Source organism: Loxodonta africana, chromosome 5 (assembly GCF_030014295.1).
Source record: "Loxodonta africana isolate mLoxAfr1 chromosome 5, mLoxAfr1.hap2, whole genome shotgun sequence".
Lineage (NCBI taxonomy): Eukaryota > Metazoa > Chordata > Mammalia > Proboscidea > Elephantidae > Loxodonta > Loxodonta africana.
The window spans coordinates 46,972,366-46,998,072 of NC_087346.1; the positions used below are offsets into that span (position 1 = coordinate 46,972,366).

The 25,707-nt window shown below is 37.4% G+C and overlaps 1 protein-coding gene across 1 annotated transcript in view; it reads left to right on the forward strand.

Moving 5' to 3' along the window:
* Positions 1-711: 711 nt before the first annotated feature.
* Positions 712-25,707, forward strand: part of LOC100663322 (sodium/hydrogen exchanger 9B2-like) — a 39,169-nt gene continuing 14,173 nt past the window's right edge. Inside the window, 8 exon segments of the mRNA XM_064285493.1 lie at positions 712-1,156; positions 2,018-2,195; positions 10,014-10,156; positions 11,056-11,183; positions 11,860-12,035; positions 15,122-15,228; positions 17,986-18,135; positions 23,425-23,530. Of these exon segments, the coding sequence (XP_064141563.1) occupies positions 1,049-1,156; positions 2,018-2,195; positions 10,014-10,156; positions 11,056-11,183; positions 11,860-12,035; positions 15,122-15,228; positions 17,986-18,135; positions 23,425-23,530 (1,096 nt within the window). The 5' untranslated portion in view covers positions 712-1,048.

Below are 25,707 nucleotides of genomic sequence, written 5' to 3' on the forward strand. Positions count from 1 at the left end.
AAAATACTCTAACTTAAAATACTTTAGCTGTTCAACACAATAAAGGGGAAGTCAGCACAACTGGACTGTACCAAAAGCTAGGAAGTTTCCTGAACACAACCAAACACTTCAAGGTACAGTGTAGCAGGGGCGGGGGTCTGGGGACCATGGTTTCAGGGGACATCTAGGTCAAATGACGTAACACAGTTTATGAAGAATATGTTCTACATCCCACTTTGGTGAGTGGCATCTGGGATCTTAAAAGCTAGCAAGTGGCCATCTAAGATGCATCAATTGGTCCCAACCCACCTGGAGTAAAGGAGAATGAAGAACACTGAAGGCACTAGGAAAGTAGGAACCCAAGACACAAAAAAGGCAACATAAACCAGAACCTGCATCACCCTGAGACCAGAAGAACTAGGTGGCACCCAGCTTCCACCAGTGACCGCCCTGACAGGGAACACAACAGAGAGTTGCTGATGGAGCAGGAGAAAAGTGGGGTGCAGAACTCAAATTCTAGTAAAAAGACCATACTTAATGGCCTGACTGAAACTGGAGGGACCCCAGAAGACATGGCCCCTGGACTCTCTGTTAACCCAGAACTAAAACCATGCCTGAAGCCAACTCTTCAAAGATTAGACTGCACTATAAGACATAAAATGATACTTGTGAAGAGTGTGTTTCTTTGTTCAAGTAGATACACAAGACTAAATGGTCAGCTTCTGTCTGGAGGTGAGATGAAAGGCAGAAAGGGATAGGAACTGGTTGAATGGACACAGGAAATCTGGGGTGGAATGGAGGAGTGTGCTGTCACATTATAGGGATAGTAACTAGAGTCACATAACAATGTGTGTATAAATTTTTGTATGAGAAATTAATCTGAGCTGTAAACTTTCACCTAAAGCACAATAATATATATATATTTCAGTTGTTGAGAGTTCTAAAGGAAAACATATGTATAAATTACTCATTTAGCTACAAAGATTTTCAAATTTCTAATTTTTACTGTTTTTCTTTCAAAACAGATCTTGTTCTTCTTCCCTCTGTCATCTTTTTTTAATTATAAATCATGAGGGACGAAGATAAAGCAGTTGAATGTTCAGATTCAGAACCTTCCACAGAGGTGAGTCACACAGCCTCTGCTCATCAAGAAACTTGATGAGGTAAATCTCATCAAGTGTAGAACTTCCCAGCTGTTTCTTTAAAAAAGGGATTATTTTCCATCTATTATTGAATCGTATTTTTTTCATTCCCTACCACTCAACTAACAATTCTCATTCTTAATTCCCAGACTCATATGGTCCAGGTCAGGTATGAGTAACAATTTCCCAGCTAAAGCCATTGGCAGCTGGCCCACACATGAGGCTGAAATAATGGGGGGCCTGTGAAAATCTTTGTGTTCCCAGCCTAAACCCTAGAATGATTTTGATTTCTTCCCTTTCCCTTCTATATCATAAATTCAAGTAGATGAATGAGTGTGACTTTTTTTTTCACCACAGAGTTATCTTTTCCTGAACAACTTTTGTATGTTTCTTGTCTCTTGCCCTGTATTTATCTTAAATATGCTGATTTTTAAACCCAGCTCCCCAAAACCAAAAAAAACCCACTGCCATCGAGTCAGTTCTGACTCGTAGCGACCGTATAGGACAGAGTAGAACTGCCCTTTAGGGTTTCGAAGGCTGTAATCTTTAGGGAAGCAGGCTGCCACATCTTTCTCCTGCGAAGCAGCTGGTGGGTTTGAACTGCTGACCTTTTGGTTAGCAGCCCAGTGCTTTAATCACTGCACCACCAGGGCTCCTGTTTTAACCCAGCATACTGAAATTTGATGTGACTCAAGCATTTATGCCACAAATAGTGACTCAATGCTAAATATAACATAGTTCTTGTTCCAAGCATCAGGAAGCTGTGGATTTTCCTATAAAGTGTTAGCCTTGATTCTAGTAATGGAAATATGATTTGTAATATGATGACTCAGAACCTGTAAAAATGTATAGCAAATGTACAGTTTCAAGGATATATTTTGCTCCTTTAGACACAGGAGGAGACAGTTATGAACCTCAGGAGTATAGATGGAAATGAACCAACCGAAGAACGTAACCTGAATAGCAGTGAAAAAAAGCTACAAGAAACACCAACTGCATCAAATCATCTGCAGAGACTGAGACAAGCATTTGCTTGCCCTCCACATGGATTACTGGCTAGAATAATAACAAATGGTATGTAAACAGTAAGGGTGAAGTAAGAATGAGAGAGTAAAAGATGAAGTTGTTATAAGGGGAGACCCCCAAATAATATGATTTAAAAGACAAAAAGCAGTTTACTTCTCTCTCACATGAGAAGTACTAGGTGAACAATTCTTACTGCTAGGTGGCTTTGTTCCACGTGATCATTCAGGGACCCACGCTGACAAGTCTTTGCCGTCTTCAGCCTGGAGCTTCCAAGATCTCTGTGGTCACCACTATTCCAGCCATCAGGAAGGGGAAAAGAGCAGCAATCAAAGTGTTTTCCTTTTCCTCATCTGAGGAAGCATTTCAAAGGATTACTTCAGGAACCCCATGAGAAAAATGTTTGTGAAATCATTTGTAAACAGACAAGCACTACATAAGAGCTGGTTGTTATTACTATTAAGTAATGCAACTAATATTTGAGCAAACACATCAATTTATACTTCTAAATGAATCCTGACATTTTATAAGCAAGCATCTTGGTTTGCAATTCAGCTTAGTCCAGCAGAGCTGCTATTAGTCAAACATTTCCAGAATTTTTCTTTGGGAATTGATCTCAGCACTATTTTGAATATTGTTAGGATTGGATCTGGTCTTTGGAGCATCCAAGGGTTATTTTTATATCAATTTGATGAATAAAATAGATGTTCAGATTCAGTAATGCCATCTTTTTTTTATTAAAAAAAGAAGTGTATGTGTGTTTGTGTTGAGGGATGTGTAGTGTAGCAGGGGAAAGAAGAAGGGTTTTGAAAATTTAAAGACAATTTCAATATTATTTTGAGGAATGATAGCATCATTGGAATAAATATGTGACCTCTCAAGGGAGATATGTTGAATACAATACGTATGATCTCGAAGATATGGTTACTGAAAACTCAGACTCACGTCTTCGTAGTTGATATATGAGTTCTGAAAGACATTTTTATTTGTTTACTGTAGTGTAGATGAAGGTTTACAGAGCAAATTAGTTTCTCATTAAACAATTAAATACACATATTGTTTTATGACATTGGTTGCCAACCCCATGACATGTCAACACTCTCCCTTTCTCAACCTTGGATTCCCTATTACCAGCTTTCCTACTCCCTCCTGCCTTCTCCTCTTTGCCCCTGGGCTGGTGTGCCCCTTTAGTCCTGTTTTGTTTTATGCCCCTGTCTGATCTTTGGCTAAAGGATGAACCTCAGGAGAGACTTCAGTACTGAATTAAAAGTGTCTAGGGGGCATACTCTTGGGGTTTCTCCGGTCTCTGTCAGACCAGTAATGAAAGACATTTTTACCATTCTCATCTGGGACTATGGGAAAGCCAAATATGATATGCTATATTTTAGGCTCTAAATGTGTTTTCAATGAAATTAGTAAGGTTTGGAAAGCATGGGGAAAAACATTTTTATTTGGAACAAAATAAATATACACTAATATACAGGTTCCAAAATATACACTAGTTAATAAGACAAAAGATAATTTAATATCTTTCTGTCCTTTTTATTATTTTTTTAACTTTTACCCTTCAAATTATGCCATGTTTCTAGTTAAAACAATCACAATAAAACAGATATGGATTGACATAACGAAAGGATGAAAACGAATGATATGATTTGGAGACTCAGCTTTTTATAAAAATTCTGTAATCACTGTCCATAGGGCTGCCTGAAAAATGAGGCTGGATGTATATAAACACCTCTTCCTGTACTTCTGTTCCTCAAGCTTACAGTACTGCTCTTGTTCTATACTCCTTCCTATGCCCATGCAGTCTACACTAAGTACTCTTCTTATGAGGTAATCTTTCATGTGAAAATAGGATTTTCCAAAATTATAAATGAGAAGTGAATTATTAACTGAATTAAAAGCAATTTAGAGAAACCTTATAAGTGTGCGTTTGTATGTATTTAGTGCTACACAATGCTTCACAATTTACCAAGAGCTCTTCATGACTTACCTTTAGCAAGCCCTATACATGTGTATGGAGCCTTGGTGGCACAGTGGTTAAGAGCTCAGGCTGCTAACCAAAAGATCGGCAGTTCAAATCCACCAGCTGTTCCTTGGAAACCCTATGGGGCAGTTCTACTCTGTCCTATAGGATTGCTATGAGTTGCAATTGACTCAACACCAAGCGTTTTTTGTTTGTTTGCTCTGGTAATTTATGGAAATAAATACCAACATATACATGTATATAAATATGTAATTTATGGACAATTAATTTATAGGTAAAAGTAGAGGAACAAATCCTTTTGGTCTCTGGGATGTGGGCTATGAATTTTTTTCTTCCTATTTTTCTACTTTTTTATGGTTTTGATTTTTTTATAATATTAGAAATGTTTCATAAATTCTGTTTCCTGAAAATAACATAATCCTTTATTATTTTATATATTTGATATTATTGTTTATTGTGAATTACGTGCTGCCCAATATATCTTTTATATTATTAAAATTTGTGATAAACAATATATCATTTATATTATTAAAATGTATAATATAAACATACATATATATATCTTAGAGTTAGTGAACAAGCATTACTAAGACCACTTGGATGAGCACTAAAGTAGACATTGGAAGTAAAAACTTTTGAAGCCAATTCATGCATTTTACAAATTTATAGTCTAATTAAGAGGTCACAATATATAGTTGAGAATAACTGGGAATATAGCTGCTATTCTAAGACTTGAAAGCAAGCATCTAAATGCAGTAAGTTAAAATGCAATATAGTCTATCAGGTATACAAAACTAATGGACGCACTAGCCCAGAAGCAAAGGTCAGAAAGCAGGAAGGGACAGGAAAACTGAAGGAATGGAGACAGGGAAACTGGGGTGGAGAAGGGGAGAGTGTTGACATATCGCGGGGCTGGCAACCAATGTCACAAAACAGTTTGTCTACTAGCTGTTTAATGAGAAACAAATTTGCTTTGTAAACTTTCACCTAAAAAAAAAAAGAATATGCAATATAGTAAGACCCATATCATGAGTGTTGAAAGAATTGTTTCTTGAAAGAAACAACGAAAGTCTTAAGGTACGATTTTCTAAATACTGGTAGTTTCTTTAGCTACTAATGTGTTCGTTACTTACTACTCAATATTTATTTAAGAAAACAATTTTTGAATGATATCCAAGGCTGCATATGACTATTGATAGAAACTAGTTTTCCTGGTTTATTTCAGTTACTGTGGTTGGTCTTCTGGGGACTTTACTTTGGTCAGTTATCATCAGTGAAATTCTCCCTGAAGGAATCATATCTGGAATCATAATCCTGGTCTTGTGTACCATTGGAGGTATACTGTTCAGGCTCCTTAAGTTACCTACATTATCTCCGCTGCCTTCTTTTCTTGGTAAGTGCTAACCACTTCCTGTTTTCTTCAGGGTAAATCGTATTTTTTAAACAGTAGTTTGTGTGGCAAGTTTTGGGGGAATAACAGTATGTTTGGTGTGCTAGAGCCAATTTATACCAGCTCGCAAAAGCCAATATTAAATTTTGAGGAATTTTGTGAGCTCGTTGTTAAACGTTCTATTTTAAAATATATAAACTTAAAATATATATATAAACTTAAAATCAAGTAATTTATATGAAAGAGCAGGAAACACTCAAAATTCATCACTTCCTAATGATTTTACTGCATTTTCCCTTTATCTGTGCCCTTAAGACTATCTGTGTCTATTGTATCTTAACGGCGGAAACACTCTAAGGTGGTGTGCTGCTGTGCCTTTTCCCAGCTCCACATTTTGTGACGTAGTGTTAGTGGCTTAAAATCGGCCATGTTGGGAGTATCTATACCACAGAGTCAGAAAATGCCACAAATCAGGATTGGCACATTGCTTTCTTGATTGTTTTGTCAATTGTCTAGACTGAAAATGTTATGGAGAAAACGTTAATAATGCAGATTAAATTTAAAAGTATGTCATGTCTGTAGACATTGCCTTGTGAATGGCTTGAAAGAAAATTGAGGATATTTTCTTCCAGAATTCAAAAACTAATTTCTGATTCGGCAAAGAAGTTACTCACATCACTGACAAGTGAGTAAATTTCTGACATATATATCTTGTTTCATTTTCATCTTATGCAGCCACATAACCAAAAATACCAACTAACATTCATGATGAAGCTACACTTGTGTATCAGTGATGAGTGACTTCCTTGTTGAACCAGATGGTAATCAAGCATTATTTGTCACCTGATTTTGTGGAGTCATGGCTGAATTGCAACGAGAGTTGGTTATGAATCCAGTTCAACAAAAGTCAGTGAGAGCAACCTATGAGAATCAATTGGCTATATAGAATTTCCAGTGGAGAGGATTGCACATTTGTGAACTTGTTCCGCACAATATTTCTTTTATATTATTAAAATTTATAATAGACAATAATGTTTAGATTATTAAAATGTATAATAAACTAATATACAAATATAAAGGTATATACATTTTTGGAGAGCTGGTTTTTAAGCACTTAATCACACACCTCTGGGTGTATTTAAAATATAGTATCATGATCTTAAAAAATTAGACAAAAATGTTTTCCAGAGGCAGGGAGAATGCCCACCTGGGACATACATGCAAATTTCTCTTAAAACTAGCTATTATGCCTTTCATACTTCTTTTTAAAACTCAATTAATTACAAAATTTCAATTTACCACTTTCAATTACTGCAAAAGGTATTTTGTGTTTGTTTCTAACAGATTTACTGATCACCATGTTTTATTGAAAAAGCACTTACCTTTTACATATACATATATATTTGCACACATTCTCCAAACTAAAAGGGGTTTTGTTGTTGTTGTTGTTAGCTTATAATAGGAAAATCAGAGTTATTAACTTAGGCCAAAATTATTTGCTTTTGAGTTTGTGGTCAGCAGTTGAAACTAAATATTAAAAAAGGAGTAGAATTATTTACATCTCACTATGAATTAATTCTCAGTATATTTGTAAGTTTTATGTAAACTGAAGTTATTTCACTTAACTTATTTTACTTCTCATGGTTACTTTTTCCCTAAAGTTGTTAATAAGGAGCCCTGATGGCACAATGGTTAAGTGCTTGACTACTAACTGAAAGGTGGGAGGTTCAAACCCACCAGTAGCTCCATAGGAGAAAAGACCTGGTGATCTTCTCCTCTAGATTACAATCTAGGAAACCCTATGGGGCAGCTCTACCCTGTCCTATAAGGGCAGTTCTACTCTGTCCTATAGGGTCGCTATGAGTCTGAATCAACTTGACAGCACACAACAACAGTGTTATTAACTGAATTGTTGTTAAAATGAATTGTTTCCAGTTATGCCTGTATACTATAGATCAGAGGTTGGCAAGCCACCTGTTTTTTGTCAATAAAATTTTATTGGAACACATCAAGGCTCATTTGTTTATGTATTATATATGGCTGCTTTTGCACTGTAACAGTGGAGTTTTGAACTTGTAACAGAGACTGTAAGACCCACAAAGCCTTAAAATATATATTATCTGGCCCTTTACAGTAAACATTTGCTGACCCCTGCATCTGTATCAGTGCTTCTCAAGCTTTATTGTACATAGGAATGACCTCGGGATTGTGTTAAAATGCAGATTCTGATTAAACAGGTCTGAGATGGGGCCTGAGGTTCTGCATTTCTGTTAAACTCCAAGCCTACACTCTAAGTAGAAAGATCAGTAGTTCTCAAGTCTGGCTGCCCGTGGGAATCATCAGGGGAATTTTTTTTAATGCTGATGCCTGGGTCCCACCCCCAGAGATCTTGGATTAATTAGTTTGGAGTACAGCCTGGGCATGAGAATTTTTTTAATTTTTAAAAGCTCGCCAGATGATTCTAATATTACAATATGCAGCTGAAGCTGAAGACCAATGTTCGAGACTCTATGAAAATGTTCTTAACTCCTCAACTTCTTTTTACCAATCCAAGTCTATTGCTGGGACTAGCAAATCATACCACATTAAAAAGAGAGAAAGCTTTGTGATGATCACGTGAAATCTCCCAAGATAACTGAAAATATTCTGAAAAGTACATACATGATATATCTTACGTCTCTTTTCTTACTGTTACATTTGTGATAGAGAATGTTTACCTTTTTTTTACGATATTAGGACCATTATCCAATGCCAAAACATTATCCAAATTCATAAAGAAGACGTATCAAGACAGAATACATGTGATGATTGCCTGTTTTTTTTTTTTAAGAGTTTATTGAAATAAATGCCAGGGACAGATGATGAGGAAGCATTTTTGTTTGTTTCTGAAATGAACGTGAAACAATTTCCCTGAGACGCTTTCCCTTGCCAATGGCCTGGTTTTGATTTGGCAGGTGGGGACCACTCCCTTGGTTGCAATATGGAAAATTTTTAAAGTAGGCAAAAATTATCAATACATGGGCATCCTTGTTTCATCTACTCCTAAGTTATTTTAAAGCAAATCACTACTGAAAAAAACTGGTTTTGTACTGTAATGTTTCACAGAGTCTAAATTTTGCTGATTATATCCCAATGGTGGTATTTAGCATGTTCCTCTGTCCCTTTTATGTAAATTTATTGTTATATCTAGAGGCTTCATTAGAAGGTTTGTTTTTGTATGGTCTGCAAAGCCTCAAGCATATCTATATATATATATATTTTTTTGCTTTTGTCTTTTGCAAGGCCACTTCATAGGTGATTCATGGGTACGTAATGTATGATCATCTCTTTTTCTCTTATATTATTAGCCATTGATGATTAACATCTTCATTCAGTAATTCCTTAGGCATTGCAACTGTAGTGCAATGGGTTTCTTTTATGTGGCCTTTCCAAAATGATTGGTAGGGCTGCAACCTGCCAAGTGAGTGATCTGTTTGTTATCCATCTAAGCAGCTTGCAAGGATTGGTCGGTTTGCTATCTGCCTAAGTGGCTTTCAGGGGTTGGTTGGTTTGCTGTCCACCTAAGTGGCTTGCAGTCCACTCAATAAAATTGGTCAATTTACCATCCTGCTAAGAAAATCACACCTTGAAATTGACTAGGAGTTTTCCTATAGAAGCATTCAATCTCACAGATCTACAAGAGCCTGAAGAGGAGCATGTCCTTTGGACCCAGGGTCCTTGCACTGAGGACCACCTAGATTCAAATAGAAGACCTGTAATAATGGCCAAGGGCTATAATAATCTAATAACACTGAAGACCAAGAGAAATGGCGACAAGCACAGCAGAACCGAGAAGCAGAGAAACGGTGGCACTGGTGTGATCAGCAGGAGCCGTGAGACCAGCAGACATTGTGTCTAAAATACTGAAAACATTTGCTAAATGTTGAATGGATGAATGAAAGAAGAGTCACCAGCTGACTTGAAAGGGCAGTGGTGTCCATCCCATCATAATTCACAAAAGCCTTTGCTTAGAAGCAAAGTAGGTTAGGCATTTTTAAATTATCTGATGTGAAGATGAAATGGAACCCATGTAAGTATTTGTTGATATTTCAGGTAACCTGACATACACATAATTTCAGGAACCATTTGCTCTTTGTACCCAAAGAGATGACTGAATTGGACTTCACAATAAAACATTTTATGTTTAGAATTTGATCACAGTCTTTCCGATGCTGCATCCTGTTTCTCACTTTTTAGGTTCAGGTGTTTTGGGGAATATTAACTATCCTAATCTATCTTTTTAATCTACATATCAAAATCTTTTCTTTGTACCTCTAATTTATTGTATTACTTTAATTTCCTAAATTAAAAACTTAATTTTATCCAAGGACTAAGCGTAAAGGGAGTAGTTCCTAGGATAATATAGCCGCCTCTTTCATAACTAACACGCTGAGAAACATTTTCTGTATTTGCAAACTAACAAAAGAGTTGTTTGACTTCTCCATTCGAGGCATGCTGCTTACTGGGTTTCTCATCAGAAATATCCCAGGCATCAGTGATTTTCTGCTCATCGAGTACAAGTTGTCTTCCTTTTTGAGAAGCGCAGCCCTGTCTATCATGTTGGTTCATGCCGGCCTTAGACTGGATTCACAGGTATGAGGTGGGGATTTCTAATTACCGAGTAGGAATTTTGCTCATCCAATACTGCAAGTGTTTAGAATCACTGAGCTTTACAGAATGGATGTGGACACTTTGCATGACAATCTCAAGGAGGGAGTAGCATTTATTTTGCACAGGACTGTTGTGCAGCTAGTACGTTATGCTTCACAAGACCTCAGAACAAATTCCTGTGCTTTCTTGGAGAAAGTGAAGTGGGGGCAGCACCAAGAATAGAGGCTCCCCTTCTCTCTGACAGAGATACGGGCCATAGGTATAAACTACAGTCAGTGAAGGGGAAGACACCTTATTTTTGGTGTGTAAAGCCCTATGTACATGCTTAGGGCTAAGTATTCTGGCTCAGGAAACTTTCTAGTGTATAAAATGAGACTCCTGTTTTTGTTTTGTTTTCCATGTATGTTTTGAATGCAGGAATAAATGTTCTTGGGGGATGTTATGAACCAAATGAGGCTTTTCACCCTAACTCACTCTGGGGTCACAGAAGATAAATAAAGCTAGTACTGAGGGGGTTAAGTCACCTAGTGTGGGGATTAGGAGCACAGACGGTGTCAGCTGCTTGCCTGAGTTCAAAACCTGGCTCCACCACTCACCAGTTTCATGATCTTGAGCAAATTAACTTGTGCTTTTATAAGAGGACATCTGAAAAACGGAGATATTAGTACTACCTATCTCAGTGTGGCTATGGGGCCTAAATAAATTAACTCTAAAACACTTAGAACACTGAAGTGTTTGCTAAATAAAACTCATTATGTTTATGTTGACCCATACATGGTCTGAATGCTGAAGAAAAAGTTTAAGGTCATCTCATACCTCAAGTCCTTCTTCTCTGCATGTCTTTAGAGAATTATTTTAGTGTGTCTATTTTTATATTTCAGGCCCTGATGAAGCTGAAGGGTGTCTACGTGAGACTATCCATGGGTCCTTGTCTTGTGGAGGCAGGCACTTCTGCTCTTCTTGCCCACTTCCTAATGGGTTTACCATGGCGATGGGGATTTATACTGGGGTAATAATTTTTTCTTGTCCATATGAAAACATGCACAGTTGTTAGGCCTTTCTGTGATTCCATACAAGAGAATGCATGTTAGCATTTACTTAAGGACATCAGAAAACGCAATGTAGACATTCCAGCATAATCTAAATACCCTAACTTTAAAATATAGTATATGTTTCTATAGGCTTTTATGGTGATTATAATAACTTAAACTAATTGAAGAAATAGGGTTTGGTTTGGTTTGATATGTGTGTATATATATATATATATATATAAAACCAAACCCAGCGCCGTCGAGTTGATTCCGACTCATAGTGACCCTATAGGACAGAGTAGAACTGCCCCATAGAGTTTCCAAGGAGCGCCTGGCGGATTCCAACTGCTGACTCTTTGTTTAGCAGCCGTAGCGCTTAACCACTACGCCACCAGGATTTCCATATATGTATGTATGTATGTTTAGGCAGCCTAAACATTTCCACTGCAGATTGTCTATGGCCACATTTTAAAAAACAGTGTTCTGTGGAATTTGTGTGTTGAGTTTCTAGTTTGGCACTTCTCTACCATTTGAAAGACTGTCGGTAAAAGCTTACAAGGTCTAGCCTCCAGAAGAGTAAACATTATTATAATTTGTTTAAAAACAAAAGATATGAAGATAGTCTCAGAAATGTTTAAAGTGCTGCCTGCTTAGTTTTGTTTTAGGCGCTGCATCTCTAGCCATTGTGGTGCCTTCAATGCACTGTTTGCAGGAAGAAGGCTATGGTGTTAAAAAAGATGTCCCGACCTTACTCATGGCTGCCGGCAGCTTCAATGACATCCTAGCCATCACGGGCTTTTACTCCTGCTTGGGCATAGCATTTTCCACAGGTAAACTAGGCTGTTTTTTTTTTTTTTTTTTTAAACTAGGCAGTTTACAACGTACTGTTCTCTTGCACTTTAGAGACATAGATTAAAATGTTATAAGCCTGGTATATTTGCTTGATAATTGATTAAGGCAAAAGAAAAGTAGAGAAAACAACTCCAGGAGTTCTGTACCCAGGGGGACCAGTAGGTACCTTTACTCCCTGCCTGTTTCTGGAGATGGGCTGTTCCAGAGTCTGCAGGAAGTGCAATAAGGGGTACAAAGTAGTGAAGTTCAAAGAAGGAGAACAGCTTCTGCGTGGAGGGATCTAGGAAAGCTTAATCTTGGAGACAGCACGAAGGATGAGTAGGTTTTTTTCAATGAGCACGAGTGACAGAGCCGTCCAAGCAGAAGAAACAGAATGCTTTAAAAGAGGGACAGTTTCTGTCCCCTCATCTTTAGCATTTTACGGGTAGTGACAGCAATGGTTTTAATGGGTTTCATTGATCCAACATACTTAATTTGTATCTGATATGGACGTATCTTGTTTTGTAATAATAAACTTGGAATTTAAGACATTATTTCACACACTATTATTTAACACCTTTATTACCCTCCAAGGAACCCTGGTGGCAGAGCGGTTAAGGGCTCGGCTGCTAAAGGTAGCGATTCGAACCCACCAGCTGCTCCACAGGAGAAAGATGTGGCAGTTCACTCCCATAAAGATTACAGCCTTAGAAACCCTATGGGGCAGTTCTATACTGTCCTATATGGTCATGATGAGTTGGAATTGACTGGATGGGTTTTTATTATCCTCTAGTATTTCTTAATCTTATCTCCTAAGATTGAGACAGGAGCTTTCCAGCGTAATATTATTGACAAAATGTAATTGTAGTCTAAATTTAGCTTCAGATTATTATGTGGGAACATACCTGCTTAGAAAGTCATGCTTTTTTTCAGTTTCTCCAACCCCTGTAGTTATCATCCCATTTTATGATTATGTATGATTTATGCCAGCTACCAGACCATCACGTCTTCACACTGTCCCAGGGTCTGCCTTCCAGCCAATTCCTGCCTTACAGTGCCTGCTGTGTATACTGGCAAATTAATCTTCTCACAATATTTTTTTCATAGTGTGACCTCCTGTTATCTCCTCAAGAACCAATGAGGACCCTCTTTACCTTAGGTTAATTCTACACTCTTGTCCTTATTCTAACTCTACTGGACCTTTCCAAACCTATTTTCTCACTGCGTTTCTGGTACACACCTTTAAAACAATTGTTCTCAGCTTTCGCTGTACATTAGAATTATTTGAGGAGTTTTTAAAAATACCCGTATATGAGCCCTAAACCAACCAACCAATCAGTTACTGTCGAGTCGATTCCAACTCTTGGCTGTCCCTTGCAGAGTAGGATACCTAGTGCTCCACAGGGTTTTCAATGGCTGATTTTTCAGAAGCAGGTCACCAGGTCTTTCATGTGAGGCTGCTCTGGGTATACTTGAACCTGCAACTTTTTCGTTAGCAGCTGAGCATGTTAACCGTTTGTACCACCCAGGGACTTCCACAGACCAACTCAACCAGAAACTTTGAGAATGGAAACCAGTGCAGTCAAGATTAAGAACTACTGCTTTAGAGCAATGGTGTTTGCATTAGATTAATGGGGGAGGGAGGGGGGGAGAAGGGAGGTGGGGAACATCAGGGCTGGGGTTTTTATAATCCAGAGTTGAGGGGGGTGTGGGGGTGGAAGTGGGAAGAGAAAGTGTGGATAGTTTGAAGAACCTTCCTAATTGACTCTGATAGGATCCCACTCCTCCCCCTCCCACTCCCTCCAGGTGTGGTCCATAGACCTTCTGGGTCAGGATGACCTAGATGCCCCTTTAAACTGTGGCTCCCAGGCCCTGCCAGACTTATTGAGTGGATGAGACCCAGGTCTTTTTTTTTTTTTTTTAAATAACTTTAATATACCAGAGACTGAAACAAATTAACTGCTTTTTAGACTTATAGTAAATTATTTACTGTAGTAGCTTGAGTGTTGTGCTAATATCACAGAGAGATGCTTCTGGTGGTTACACCATTACCTGGCAGACAATTGTCCTAGCTAAACAAAAATACTGCCCAGGTAGTCTTAAAAATAAATAGATACATAAATGAGACGATTGCTGCAATAACAAAAAATAACTAGTTACTGGTACATTTCCTTAGAACATTGTGTGAAGAACGGCTTCATGTGTTGAACGATATTAATGTAATTTTCTGCACAATGTTCTAATAAAGATTTTCTCTTACACTTTCCTAAATCCTGTATGATATGGGGCAAAATACAGGTTCTACTTAACCTCTTTCAAAGAAGTTAATCAACAAATAAAAACTTTTCTAAAAGCAACCTGGTAGCTCAGTGGTTAAGAACTCAGCTGCAAACCCAAGGTTGGCAGTTCAAATCCACCCGCCGCTCCTTGTAAACCCTACGGGGCACTAGGGTCACTGTGACTCAGAGTCGACTTGAAGGCAATGGGTTTGGTTTTTAAGAGCAATCTCAAAAATCATTGTTTTCAGATTTACTTTTAGAGTAAACATCTAAGAAGGAATAAGTCCTTTCTACTCATTACAGTAAGAAAAGGTTTTTGATTTTTATTTCCAAATTCTTAGGTTACTGCAGTCTATACATATCGGAGATTCTAAAACCAGTGCACATTTATTTTAAAAATCAGGCTCTTAAATAATAATTTGAAGGCTTACCTAGAACTCTCTAAGCCACTCAGCCTGTGCCTATAATGCAGTAGAACAAATTAGCTCTGAATTATGAATTTTGACTTTCACATTTTCTTAGGCCTTTTCACTAATCTTTTATTGAAGTAAATGCATAAAAAATTGCACAAATCATGTCTTAGCCTGTTTCATAATTTGTCTCCAATTACATGCATACCTTTCTTGTAAGATTTTTAAAAATCTTATAAGATAGGCTCTCTTTAGTCAAAATATTTAAGAAAGTAGAGGGTCTATAAACTTCCTCGTATGTAATTCGATGTTTTATTCCAATGATTGTAGAAGTAAAGCTTGTGTATTTAATGATTATGCATTCTGTCTGAAGCTTTTATTTTGTGTCTTTTTCAGGCTCCACAATTTTTAATGTCCTCAGGGGAATTTTGGAAGTGGTAATCGGTGTGGCAGCTGGATCTCTTCTTGGAATTTTTATTCGTTACTTTCCAAGCAGTGACCAGGTAAAAGAAATGATCTGTGGGAAGGTCATGCTCTAAAATGCCATTGAAAGCACTCTGAAACACTTCCATCAAAGCCTAGTATGAAGGACGTGGTATAGAAAAAAATAGCCCTGCAGTTTAAAGTTGCTTACTGCTGTGTCAGGTGCCATCCATGAGATTTACGAAGAGGACTAAATGTATAAGATATTTAATGCAGTTTGAACATTTTTTCTCTAATTTATATTCTGTGTGCTTTAAATTTCACAATAAGACAAATAGCACCAATTAAATAAAAATGAGATATGCAAGTTTTTTTATTATACTCAACTAAAACAAAGATATATAATGGCTTTTTTTTTTTTTTTGGTCCTTTTGTTAGCATCAAAATACTTTAGCTTCTACTACTATTAAATAGATCGGCTTTAACAACTGTTTGTAATATAGCCCAATATTTCTTGCCAAGAAGTTCTTCACTGCACACAATGCTTTCTCAGTGAGACACAAAGGTTTTGTTTCCTTTTATCCTCCTAATTCTCTTAGGATAGATAAATACTTAGAAATTTTTCTTTCTCTGAGAATTGTATTATTTTCAGATTTCAGTGCATTTTGAATGGAGTTCATCAAAATTTTAATTAAAGTAGAATTTTTATTAAGAAAAGTAATATTATCAGAATGTATGTTGATTGGAGTTTTTATTGTACTGTTACTCAAAAAAATTCTAAAATTGTCTACTGAAGAGGCTATCAATGCACAAAACAAACACATAAGATTATTCTAATTATACAACAAAATAGAATACATCTCTAATATTTTTATTAATTATAAAAAATAATAGCTGACTTTTTCACCTACTGTGTATAAAATGCTGTGGTAAGTGCTTTAAAGTCATCATCTAGTGCTACGCTGTCCAGCATTGTAGCCACTAACCACACATAGCTATTTAAATTAATAAAATTAAAAATTCAGTTCCTCATCATAAGTTCTAAGAAGTCTCTCTAATGGCAGGAATTACCACACAATTTAAATTAATTTTTCAAGATTTGCTAACTGATCTATCATCAAGACTTTTCTTGTTGAAAACAAAGAAACTAATGTAACCTCACAAGTATTTGATCCTGAAAGTCAAGTTCAAGCTAGATTATCAGCTAATTTCTCAACATTAAGGAAACTAAAATATGTTGATTCAGGTGAATATTTTCTTATCTAAACTCTAAATTATTCTAATTTCTTCCTTAATATTAAGTGTATATACAATTTTGAAAATACTTGCAGACCCTTTCCTGATAAATTTTTAAAAAGAAAAAAAAATCAGTCCCTCAGGTGCATGTTCAGTGGCCACAGTGGCTAGTGGCTCTCATATTGGATAATGCAAGTATAGAATATTTCTGTCTTCACTGAAAGTTATCTGGGCAGTGCTGACCTAGTGCAGTCCGGATAACACTAGAGGAGGGTACTATGACTATGACCATTTTACTGATGGAGGAATTGAGAGGATAAGTGACTTGAACAAGATCACATGGATAGAAAGCAGTGGAGCTGGGATTGAACTCAGGTCACCCAGCTCCAGAGCCTGCATGCCTCCAAAACAAATCAAGCACTTTAAAAAACCTCCATCTTAAAGTGATCAGGAAACCCTGGTGGTGTAGTGGTTAAGTGCTGCGGCTACTAACCAAAAAGGTTGGCAGTTCGAATCCACCAGGTGCTCCTTGGAAACTCTACCGGGCAGTTCTACTCTGTCCTATAAGGTTGCTATGAGTCAGAAGCGACGCGACAGCAGTGGGTTTGGTTTTTGGTAAAGTGATCAGGATGTTTAAAAAAAGGCTGAAGAGAGGAACGTAAAGAGAGAAAGGTACACAGTTGTGGAACTTAAAAAAAAAACAAAAACTGTCAATCTACAGCCTCCTAAAACTTCTTGCTAGTCAAGGATTTAGAAAGAAAAACCAAGGGAGCGCCAAAGTAAAGAGTAAAAAGAGAGCCTGAAGGTAGTAGAGATATGATATCTTTAACCTTCACAAAACCCCTAAGATGTAAATGTTTTTATACTAGTTTCATGGATGAGGAAACAAAGCTTGGAGCGATTAAGTTAACACAGCCACTGCATACACGCCAGTGACATAAAAAAGCTAGAATTTTAACCCAGGTCTGTCTACATCCAAAGCCCATGTACTTTTTTCTATTAGTCTATTCAACCCTGTGAACAGAGTAGTTGATAGCTGTTGTTGCTAGAGGATGGCAGGTCTGTCCCCAACTCATGGCGACCCCACGCACATCGAAACAAATCACTGCTTGAGTTTTCCTAGGCTGATTATTTGAAGATCACCAGGCCTTTCTTCTTAGTCCATCTTGATCTGGCAGGTGTGCTGAAACCTGTTTGGCAGCATAGCAATATAAAACCAAACCCATTGCCATTGAGTCAATTCCAACTCATAGAGACCCTATAGGTCAGAGTAGAACTGCCCCATAGAGTTTGCAAGGAGTGCCTGGTGGATTTGGACTGCCCACCTTTTGGTTAGCAGCCGTAGCACTTAACCATTACGCCACCAGGGTTTCCCGTGGCAGTATGAAGAAGATAATTGGTGTTCCTGAAAAGGAACCTACATTTGTGTACACACTCACTCTGCCTTTGTTAAGGAAAAGAAGGTAAATGTTACGTCATGTGCGTATTCGAGCAGATGCAGGCATGTTTATTTTCCTATAAATTCATATTATAAAAAAAATCAATAATTAAAAATCAGTTATTTGAAATAATTTTACTAATTAACTTTTTTTCTCCTGAAGTGGATTCTTGAGTGCAAGAGAGCAGTCCTTGTTTTGGGGTTCTCTATGCTAGCCGTTTTCAGCGGCGTGCATTTTGGTTTCCCTGGGTCAGGAGGAATGTGCTCATTGGCCATGGCCTGCATTGCAGGCACGGGATGGACAACCAAAAAGGTGAATTTCATTTTAAGTTCTGTTCACAACTACTTCTGATCAGATTAATTTTTTTTTTTCTTTCCAGATGCTTTTTTAACATCAAATAACATTTTTAACATAAAAGCTATTTATATGCATATACAAATACACAATGCTGCACACATGATTATCCTTTTTTCTCCTTAGGTATCAATTTATAATTTGGCATCTTTACTTAATGTATATCATGGTTATATTTTCATCATGCCTTCCTTTTTTTTTTGGTAATGGCTGGAGAGTATTGCATTTTATAACTATGTTGCTATGTGACTCCACTGATTCTGACTCATACTAGTCTATAGGACCCTACAGGGCAGAGTAGAACTGCCCCATAGGGTTTCCTAGGCTGTAATCTTTATGCGGAAGGAGCCCTGGTGGCACTAGGCTGCTAACTGAAAGGTTGGTGGCTCGAACCTGCAAGTCGCTCTGCAGGAGAAAGACCTGGCAAGCTGCCCTCTGGGGCAGTTTTATTTCGTGCTATGGACTACCTGTGAGTCGGAATTGGCTCCTTGGCAACAGCTTTGTTTTTGGTTTGAATCTTTAAAAGGGAGCAGATTGCTAGATCTTTTTTCCTGAGGAGCAGTTGGTGGCCACTGACCTTTTGGTTAGCAGCCAAGTGCTTAACCATTGGAACACCCAGGCTCGTTACTTAACCAGTCTCCTACTAACAGATAGGTTGTTTCTAGTTTTCTGCTAAGAGAAACAGTGCCTCAAAAAATATCCCTACATATACTATATTTCATAAACTCTAAGACACTATCATTTCCAAGAACCACCATTATTTTATGTGCCACCAAGAATGAAAAAAAAATGTGCTGCCAGTGAAACTATGACATGCCATCCTAATTTCAGAAGTGTTAAAATGTGAAAAGATGTGTATCTTAGAATTAACAAAATAGAGTTTATCTTTGAATTTATCTGTAGGATAAATTTCTAGAAGTAGAATTACTCCATCAGAGTGTGCACATTTAAATTTTTGATGGTATCGGTTTGCCCTTTCAAAAGGCTGCACTAATTTACATTCCCACCATCAGTATGGGAGAGGATCTCCTGAGTATTTTCATTCTTCAAATCTTTGTTAATGTGATAGGTGAAAAATGTGTATTATTATTAATCTGATTTGCATTTCTTTATGAGTGAAGCTAGTCAGTTTTTCATATTTATCAGCCAGTTTGTTCAAAAGCTTTTGCCCGTTTTCAAGTTATTTGGATTTTCCTTATTGATTTTTAAGATCACTAAGATTATTAATTTTCTTAATCTCTATTATGGAAGTTAGCTGGTTGCCACTTATTTATTTTAATTTCCGGGTATGTTTTTATAGATTTGACCTTAACAAGATCATATGTTATTTTGCTTAATGAAGAGATTATAAATGTAAGTGACCTAAATTAAGGGCAGATAATATGATTTTGGGATAATCTTATAAAACGTGAAGACAGTTGTTCAAAATAAATAAGCTTAAGATAATGCCTTATGGAAGAATGTGTGAAGGTCATAAATCTTGAGATCAGGTATGAAGCCATATTCAATTAAATGCATCTCTGTGGGGCTTTACTGGAGACAGAATTTCACCGTGGGTAAATAGCATTCAGGTAGAAGGCTTTCACTATATAAGGGTCTAATTACAAAATTACAACAAATGTGATGTTGAATCATCTCATTTCAGAGAGAGGGATTAGTAGGGGCTGTCTGAAGCATGGTGTTGAGAGGGTATTGAGGCCACAGGAAAGTGGGTTTAGATGGAGTGGGCTTCAGGCGAGAGGGGAGAGTCCCTTTTAGCCCTGCTCTAGGCATTATGAGCACCTAAGCATCCTGCCTTGCCAGGAGGCTTAACTATAAGGGTTATGTCATGTGTGTCTCTCTCTCCTCCTTTTCTTTAAGTAGCACCTGTGTTAATAAATTCTACTGATTACAAGTGCCTTAACATCCAACAAAAGCAAAGGAAAAAGTAAACAAACTTCTCAGTATAAATTGGGTACTCGTCCTTCATCTCTCATAACATTTGTTGTCATCAAAATATTTGTTTTTACGTGGATTCACTTTATCTGTGGGCTGAGGCAAGGTTAACAGCCTACCTCTGTCAATCTAAGCTCAAGACCAAGGGGTGTGCTACCTCCTTGGTGCTGTACTTGGCTTCTCTCTGAGGATTCATTGTCTGTCTTCCATCCCAGCCTTGGCTGCTGACTGAGACACCCTGATGTTAGAAGCATCCTGACCTACTCCTTCGTCTGGAGACAAAGATTAAAGTTCTCACTTAGCAGAGGGATGCTACTGCATTTGCGTTGTGACCCCATGGCAACTGTTTTGTTTTGTTTTGAATAAGTCAGAAAGACTTAACATATGCAAGGCCACAAAATTTGAAAGTGGCAGCACTGGAATTTAAGCTCAGGTTTTTCCAACCCCAGAACAGTTTGTACTAGCCTATAATACAACTGTAGCATTGTTGTGTGGGGCACATTTTTATATTCTGACATCTATCTGAGTAACAAATACTAAGTGTATTAAAAGCATTATAATCCTAAACTTTGCAATTTAAAATTAAGTCTCTAGACAACATGACTAAAGTAACCAATTTTAATTATAAAAAAATTAAAAAATTAAACTCTAAATTCATAAATGATAGGATAAAAAATGTATAAACAATGAGAAAGAGCCATAACATTTGGAATAGACCATAAAAGAGTAGTTTTAGCAACAGTGAAATCAAAGGGGAGACTCTTGCCTACTGCAAGCGGCCATTGACTATGGGCACAGAAAGAAAAAGGAGGAAAAGGGAAACTTTGATCAGTTTCAACTACATTTTTCTTTGGAAAAACTGTAATGTGGGTTGTATAGCAAATATAAACCAAAATATAGGGTCCTTTTTTATCTACATTTGTCTTAACTGTATCTAAATTTTCTGCAGTCCAGCTGATTATATGGAAGGAATTAATCTAATCCCTCAAACCAGAGAGGAAATCGCTATTAAAATATGTTTCATATATACCTCTGGTGATTATATATGTATTAGAATATTACTGCTTTGAACCTTTAGCAATACTGGTAGGCGAAAAATAGTGTCCTGTATTCCTTTATGCTTCTTTAACAGTGAGATTGAACACTTTTTTGTACTTTTAACCATTTGAATTTTTTCTTGACAGATCTTTTGTCCATTATCCTTTGATTTATCATATTGCTTACTGATTTGTGAGATACATGCACTCAATATTAGCCCTTGTGCCTGTTTATTTTGTTCATTGTTAGTACACAAAGATCTTATGTTTTCATGTGGTCAGATCTATCAGTCTCTTACTGTAAGTGTTCCTCTATTTTCTTTCATAAAGATCTCTTTCCCAGAAAGTGATGCCATCCCCAATGAAATTTGACATATATTATCTCACTTATTCTTCACAGTAACCTTGAAAGATAGACATTAGTCCTATTTTACAAACGAGCACATAGAGACTTAGAGATAGCACATAGTTTGCCTGAGGTCACAAAGCTAGCAAATGGCAGAGTCAGAATGAGAATCCGCCATTTGAGTACATCAGATTGGTGCCCTAAAGAAAGAAAACTAATCTTTATTGAATCAGTTGCACTGTCAGTATCTTTTAAATTGGCCAAGAAACCAAAGCGTTTGGCAAATACAGGTGCTAGATTAATTCATTATATGGAATGAGATTTGAGTTGTTCATAGAATTATGGAATTTCAAAGCAAGAAAGGAATTTAACAATCAGTCTAATCCCTAAAAGTTTTAGATGAAGAAACTAAGGGCTAGAGGAATTAAACCTGACTGGCACTTTTAAAAAGAGATACTTTCACCTATCAGATTAGCAAAATTCTCAGTGTGATAACATACTATGTTGGTAAGGGTATAGAAAAAGAAGCCACGTGTACACTGCTGATAGAAGGCAGTTTGGCGGTGCCCGTCACAATGGCAAATGCATATGTGCTCTTAGACTCAGCAAGTCCACTTTTAAGGGTTTATGCTATCATACATTTGCACACGTATGGAATACAAAATGGTGTATTTGTTGCAGTATTTTTTGTGCTGGCAAAAATTGAAAACTAACTCTCATTAGAGAGCTTCTAGTAAATAGTTCATGTTGAATCTCTATTTAGAACTGTAAAAAATGAATGAGGAAGCCCTTTAAGTAGCCAGAGGGAAAGACGGGAGATTTAAAAAAAAAATAAACTCAATGAATACTATACATGGTATGCAACTATTTGTAGACAAGCGAGCAAACAAATATATTTCGTGCTTTTATTGCTGCTTGTGCGTGTAAAAATCTTATAATAACCAGAGTTGCCTATGGGCGAGGTTGGAGAGGCATCCGAGTGCCTGACAAAGAGGGACTTTCCACTGGCTACTCTGGTATACTTGACTTTGATGAATGTATTACCTATTGATATAGCTAAATAGATAGGAAGTTAGATGGGTAATTAGTACACTGACAAACTGAGTCTTATACAAAGGATGGTGAAAGCTCTCTTATCTTAGTAAATTAAAAGTAATAAAAATTTTAAAATATTTAGTCAAGGAAACAGGAGTCTTGGGGTAAATATGATAGTGGCATTCACAAACTAATGGACTGTCAGGTGGAAATCGATGGTCCTGTGTTTTTTTACTGTGTGCAGGATCTAGTGCCTCAGTATAGGTAATGGCTTCCAGATAGTTGGAGCCACCCAGTAGTGGGAGGAGCTATCTCAGGACATGGTGTGTACAGTGTGGTCCCTTGGTGAGCACATGCAAGTCTGGGGTTCTCAACTCTGTTAGTGACGACCTAGAACTAGAACCTGACCTTCTGATCCCCATACCTGGGCACTTCCTGTTTCATTATAAGATTTCAGGATAATAGCTGGCATCTTTCTTGTACTAATTCAGAGGATTTGTACAAAATAAAAATTTTGAATAAAATAAAAATGAACACATAGTTTGATCAGTTTTTAAATTCACATGGTAAATGATCTGATAATAGTATATTTAGAAGTCATCCTCCAAGATTATAAAAATCTTAATACCCACCTGCAAACAAATACTTAGTATGCAACAGCACATCATATAATATCTTAGCTGTGCAAGAAGTGTCCCAGGCAATTATTTCATTCTATTGTAACTAACCTCCTATATATATAAAGATAACACAAAAAATAAAAATAAAGACTACCTTAGGTCGAATTGACTAAAATTTCAAATTAGCAATATTTTGTTACTTACGACTTCGCATAGTAAAAATTTTGTGTATGCATGTGTGTGTGTGTGTATGTGTTATTTGTTTTTCTTTTAGGAAGAGGCTAAAAGAATTAAAGATGCCTGGATCATTTTTCAGCCCCTTCTTTTTGGACTGATTGGAGCAGAGATGTCTATTGCATCTCTCAGACCAGAAACTGTTGGTAAGAATTTCAAAGTACACTTTTTTTATTATTATTATTGTACTTTAGATGAAGTTTTAGGGAACAAACTAGCTTCTCATTAAACAATTAGCACACATATTGTCTTGCATCATTGGTTACCAACCCCACAACATGTCAATACTCTCCCCTCTCGACCTTTGGTTCCCTATTGCCAGCTTTCCTGTCCCCTTCTGCCTTCTGTCCTTGCTTCCGGGCTGGTGTGCCCCTTTAGTCTCGTTACATTTTATGGGCCTGTCTAATCTTTGGATGAAGGGTGAACCTCAGAAGTGACTTCATTACTGAGCTAAAAGGGTGTCTGGGGGCCAAACTCAGTCTACGTCAGGCCAGTAAGCCTGGCCATTTTTTTTGTGAGTTTGAATTTTGTTCTATGTTCTTCTCCAGCTCTGTCCAGGACCCTCTACTGTGATCCCTGTCAGAGCAGTCTGCGGTGGCAGCCAGGCACCATCCAGTTGTGCTGAACTCAGTCTGGTAGAGGCTGTGGCAGTCATGGTCCACCAGTCCCATAGACCGATCCCTCACCTGTGTCCCTAGTCTTCCTCATTCTCCCTTGCTCCTGATGGGGTGAGACCAGTGGAGTATCTTAGATGGCTGCTTACAAGCTTTTAAAACCCCAAACTCTACTCACTAAAGTAGAATGTAGAACATTTTCTTTATAAACTAGCTTATGCCAATTGAGCTAGGTGTTCCCAAAGACCATGGTTCCCATAGCCCTCAGCCCAGTAGTTTGGTCCCTCAGGGAGTTTGGACATGTCCATGGAGCTTCCATGACCTTGCCCTGGATAAGCCGTGCTGGCTTCCCCAGTATCGTGTACTATCTTACCCTTCACTAGTTACCACTTATTTGTTGTCTATTTAGTGTTTTTCTATCCCCACCCCTCTCCTCTCTCATAACCATCAAAGATTGTTTTTTTCTGTGTGTAATCCTTTTCATGAGTTTTTACAGTAGTGGTCTCATACAGTATTTATCCTTTTGTGATTGACTTATTTCACTCAGCATAATATCCTCCAGATTCATCCATGTTATGAGATGCTTTGCAGTTTCATCATTGTTGTTTGTCACTGCGTAATACTCCATTGTGTGTATGTACCATAGTTTGTTTATCCATTCATCTGTTGATGGGCATCTATGTTGTTCCCATCTTTTTGCTATTGTGAACAATCCTGCAGTGAACATGGGTGTGCATATGTCTATTCGTCTGACGGCTATTATTTCTCTGGAATATATTCCTAGGAGTGGGATTGCTGGGTCATATGGTATTTCTATTTCTCGCTTTCTAAGAAAGTGCCATATCATTTTCCAAAATGGTTGTACCATTTTGCACTCCCATTAGCAGTGCATAAGAATTCCAATGTCTCACAGCCTCTCCAACATTTGTTATTTTCTGGTTTTTTGATTCATGCCAGTAATGCCAGGGTGAGATGGTATCTCATTGTTGTTTTGATTTGCATTTCTCTAACGGCTAGTAATCAAAAGTATTTCCTCATATGTCTGTTAGCCGCTAGAATGTCTTCTTTAGTGAAGCGTCTGTTCATCTCCTTTGCCCATTTTTTAATTGGAGTATTTGTCTTTTTGTTGTAGAGGTATTGGATTTTCCTATAGATTTTAGAGATTAGACCTTTGTCACATTGGTCATAGGCAAAAATTTTTTCCCAGTCTATAGGTGCTCTCTTGATGAGCCTAAGTATTTAACTATTACCAAAAAACAAAACCAAACCCAGTGCCATCGAGTCGATTCCAACTCATAGTGACCCTATAGGACAGAGTAGAGTTTCCAAGGAGTGTCTGGCAGATTGAACTGCCAACCCTTTGGTTAGCAGCTGTAGCACTTAACCACTATGCCACCAGGGTTTCCATTTAACTATTAGGAAAAAAAAAAAAAGCAAACCTGTTTCTGTCAAGTCAATTCTGACTCATAGAAACCCTGTAGGACAGATTAGAGCTGCCCATTAGGGTTTCCAAGGAGCACCTGGTGGATTCGAACTACCAGTGTTTTGTTTAGCAGCTGTAGCTCTGAACCGCTGCACCACCAGGGTTTCCTTAATTTTTAGAATATTCTAGTTATCTAGCTTATCTTCTGGAATTTGTGTGTTGTTAGTTATGGTTTGTTTCCTGTTAATGCCGTGTCTTAGGGCCTCTAATATTGATCCTATTTTTT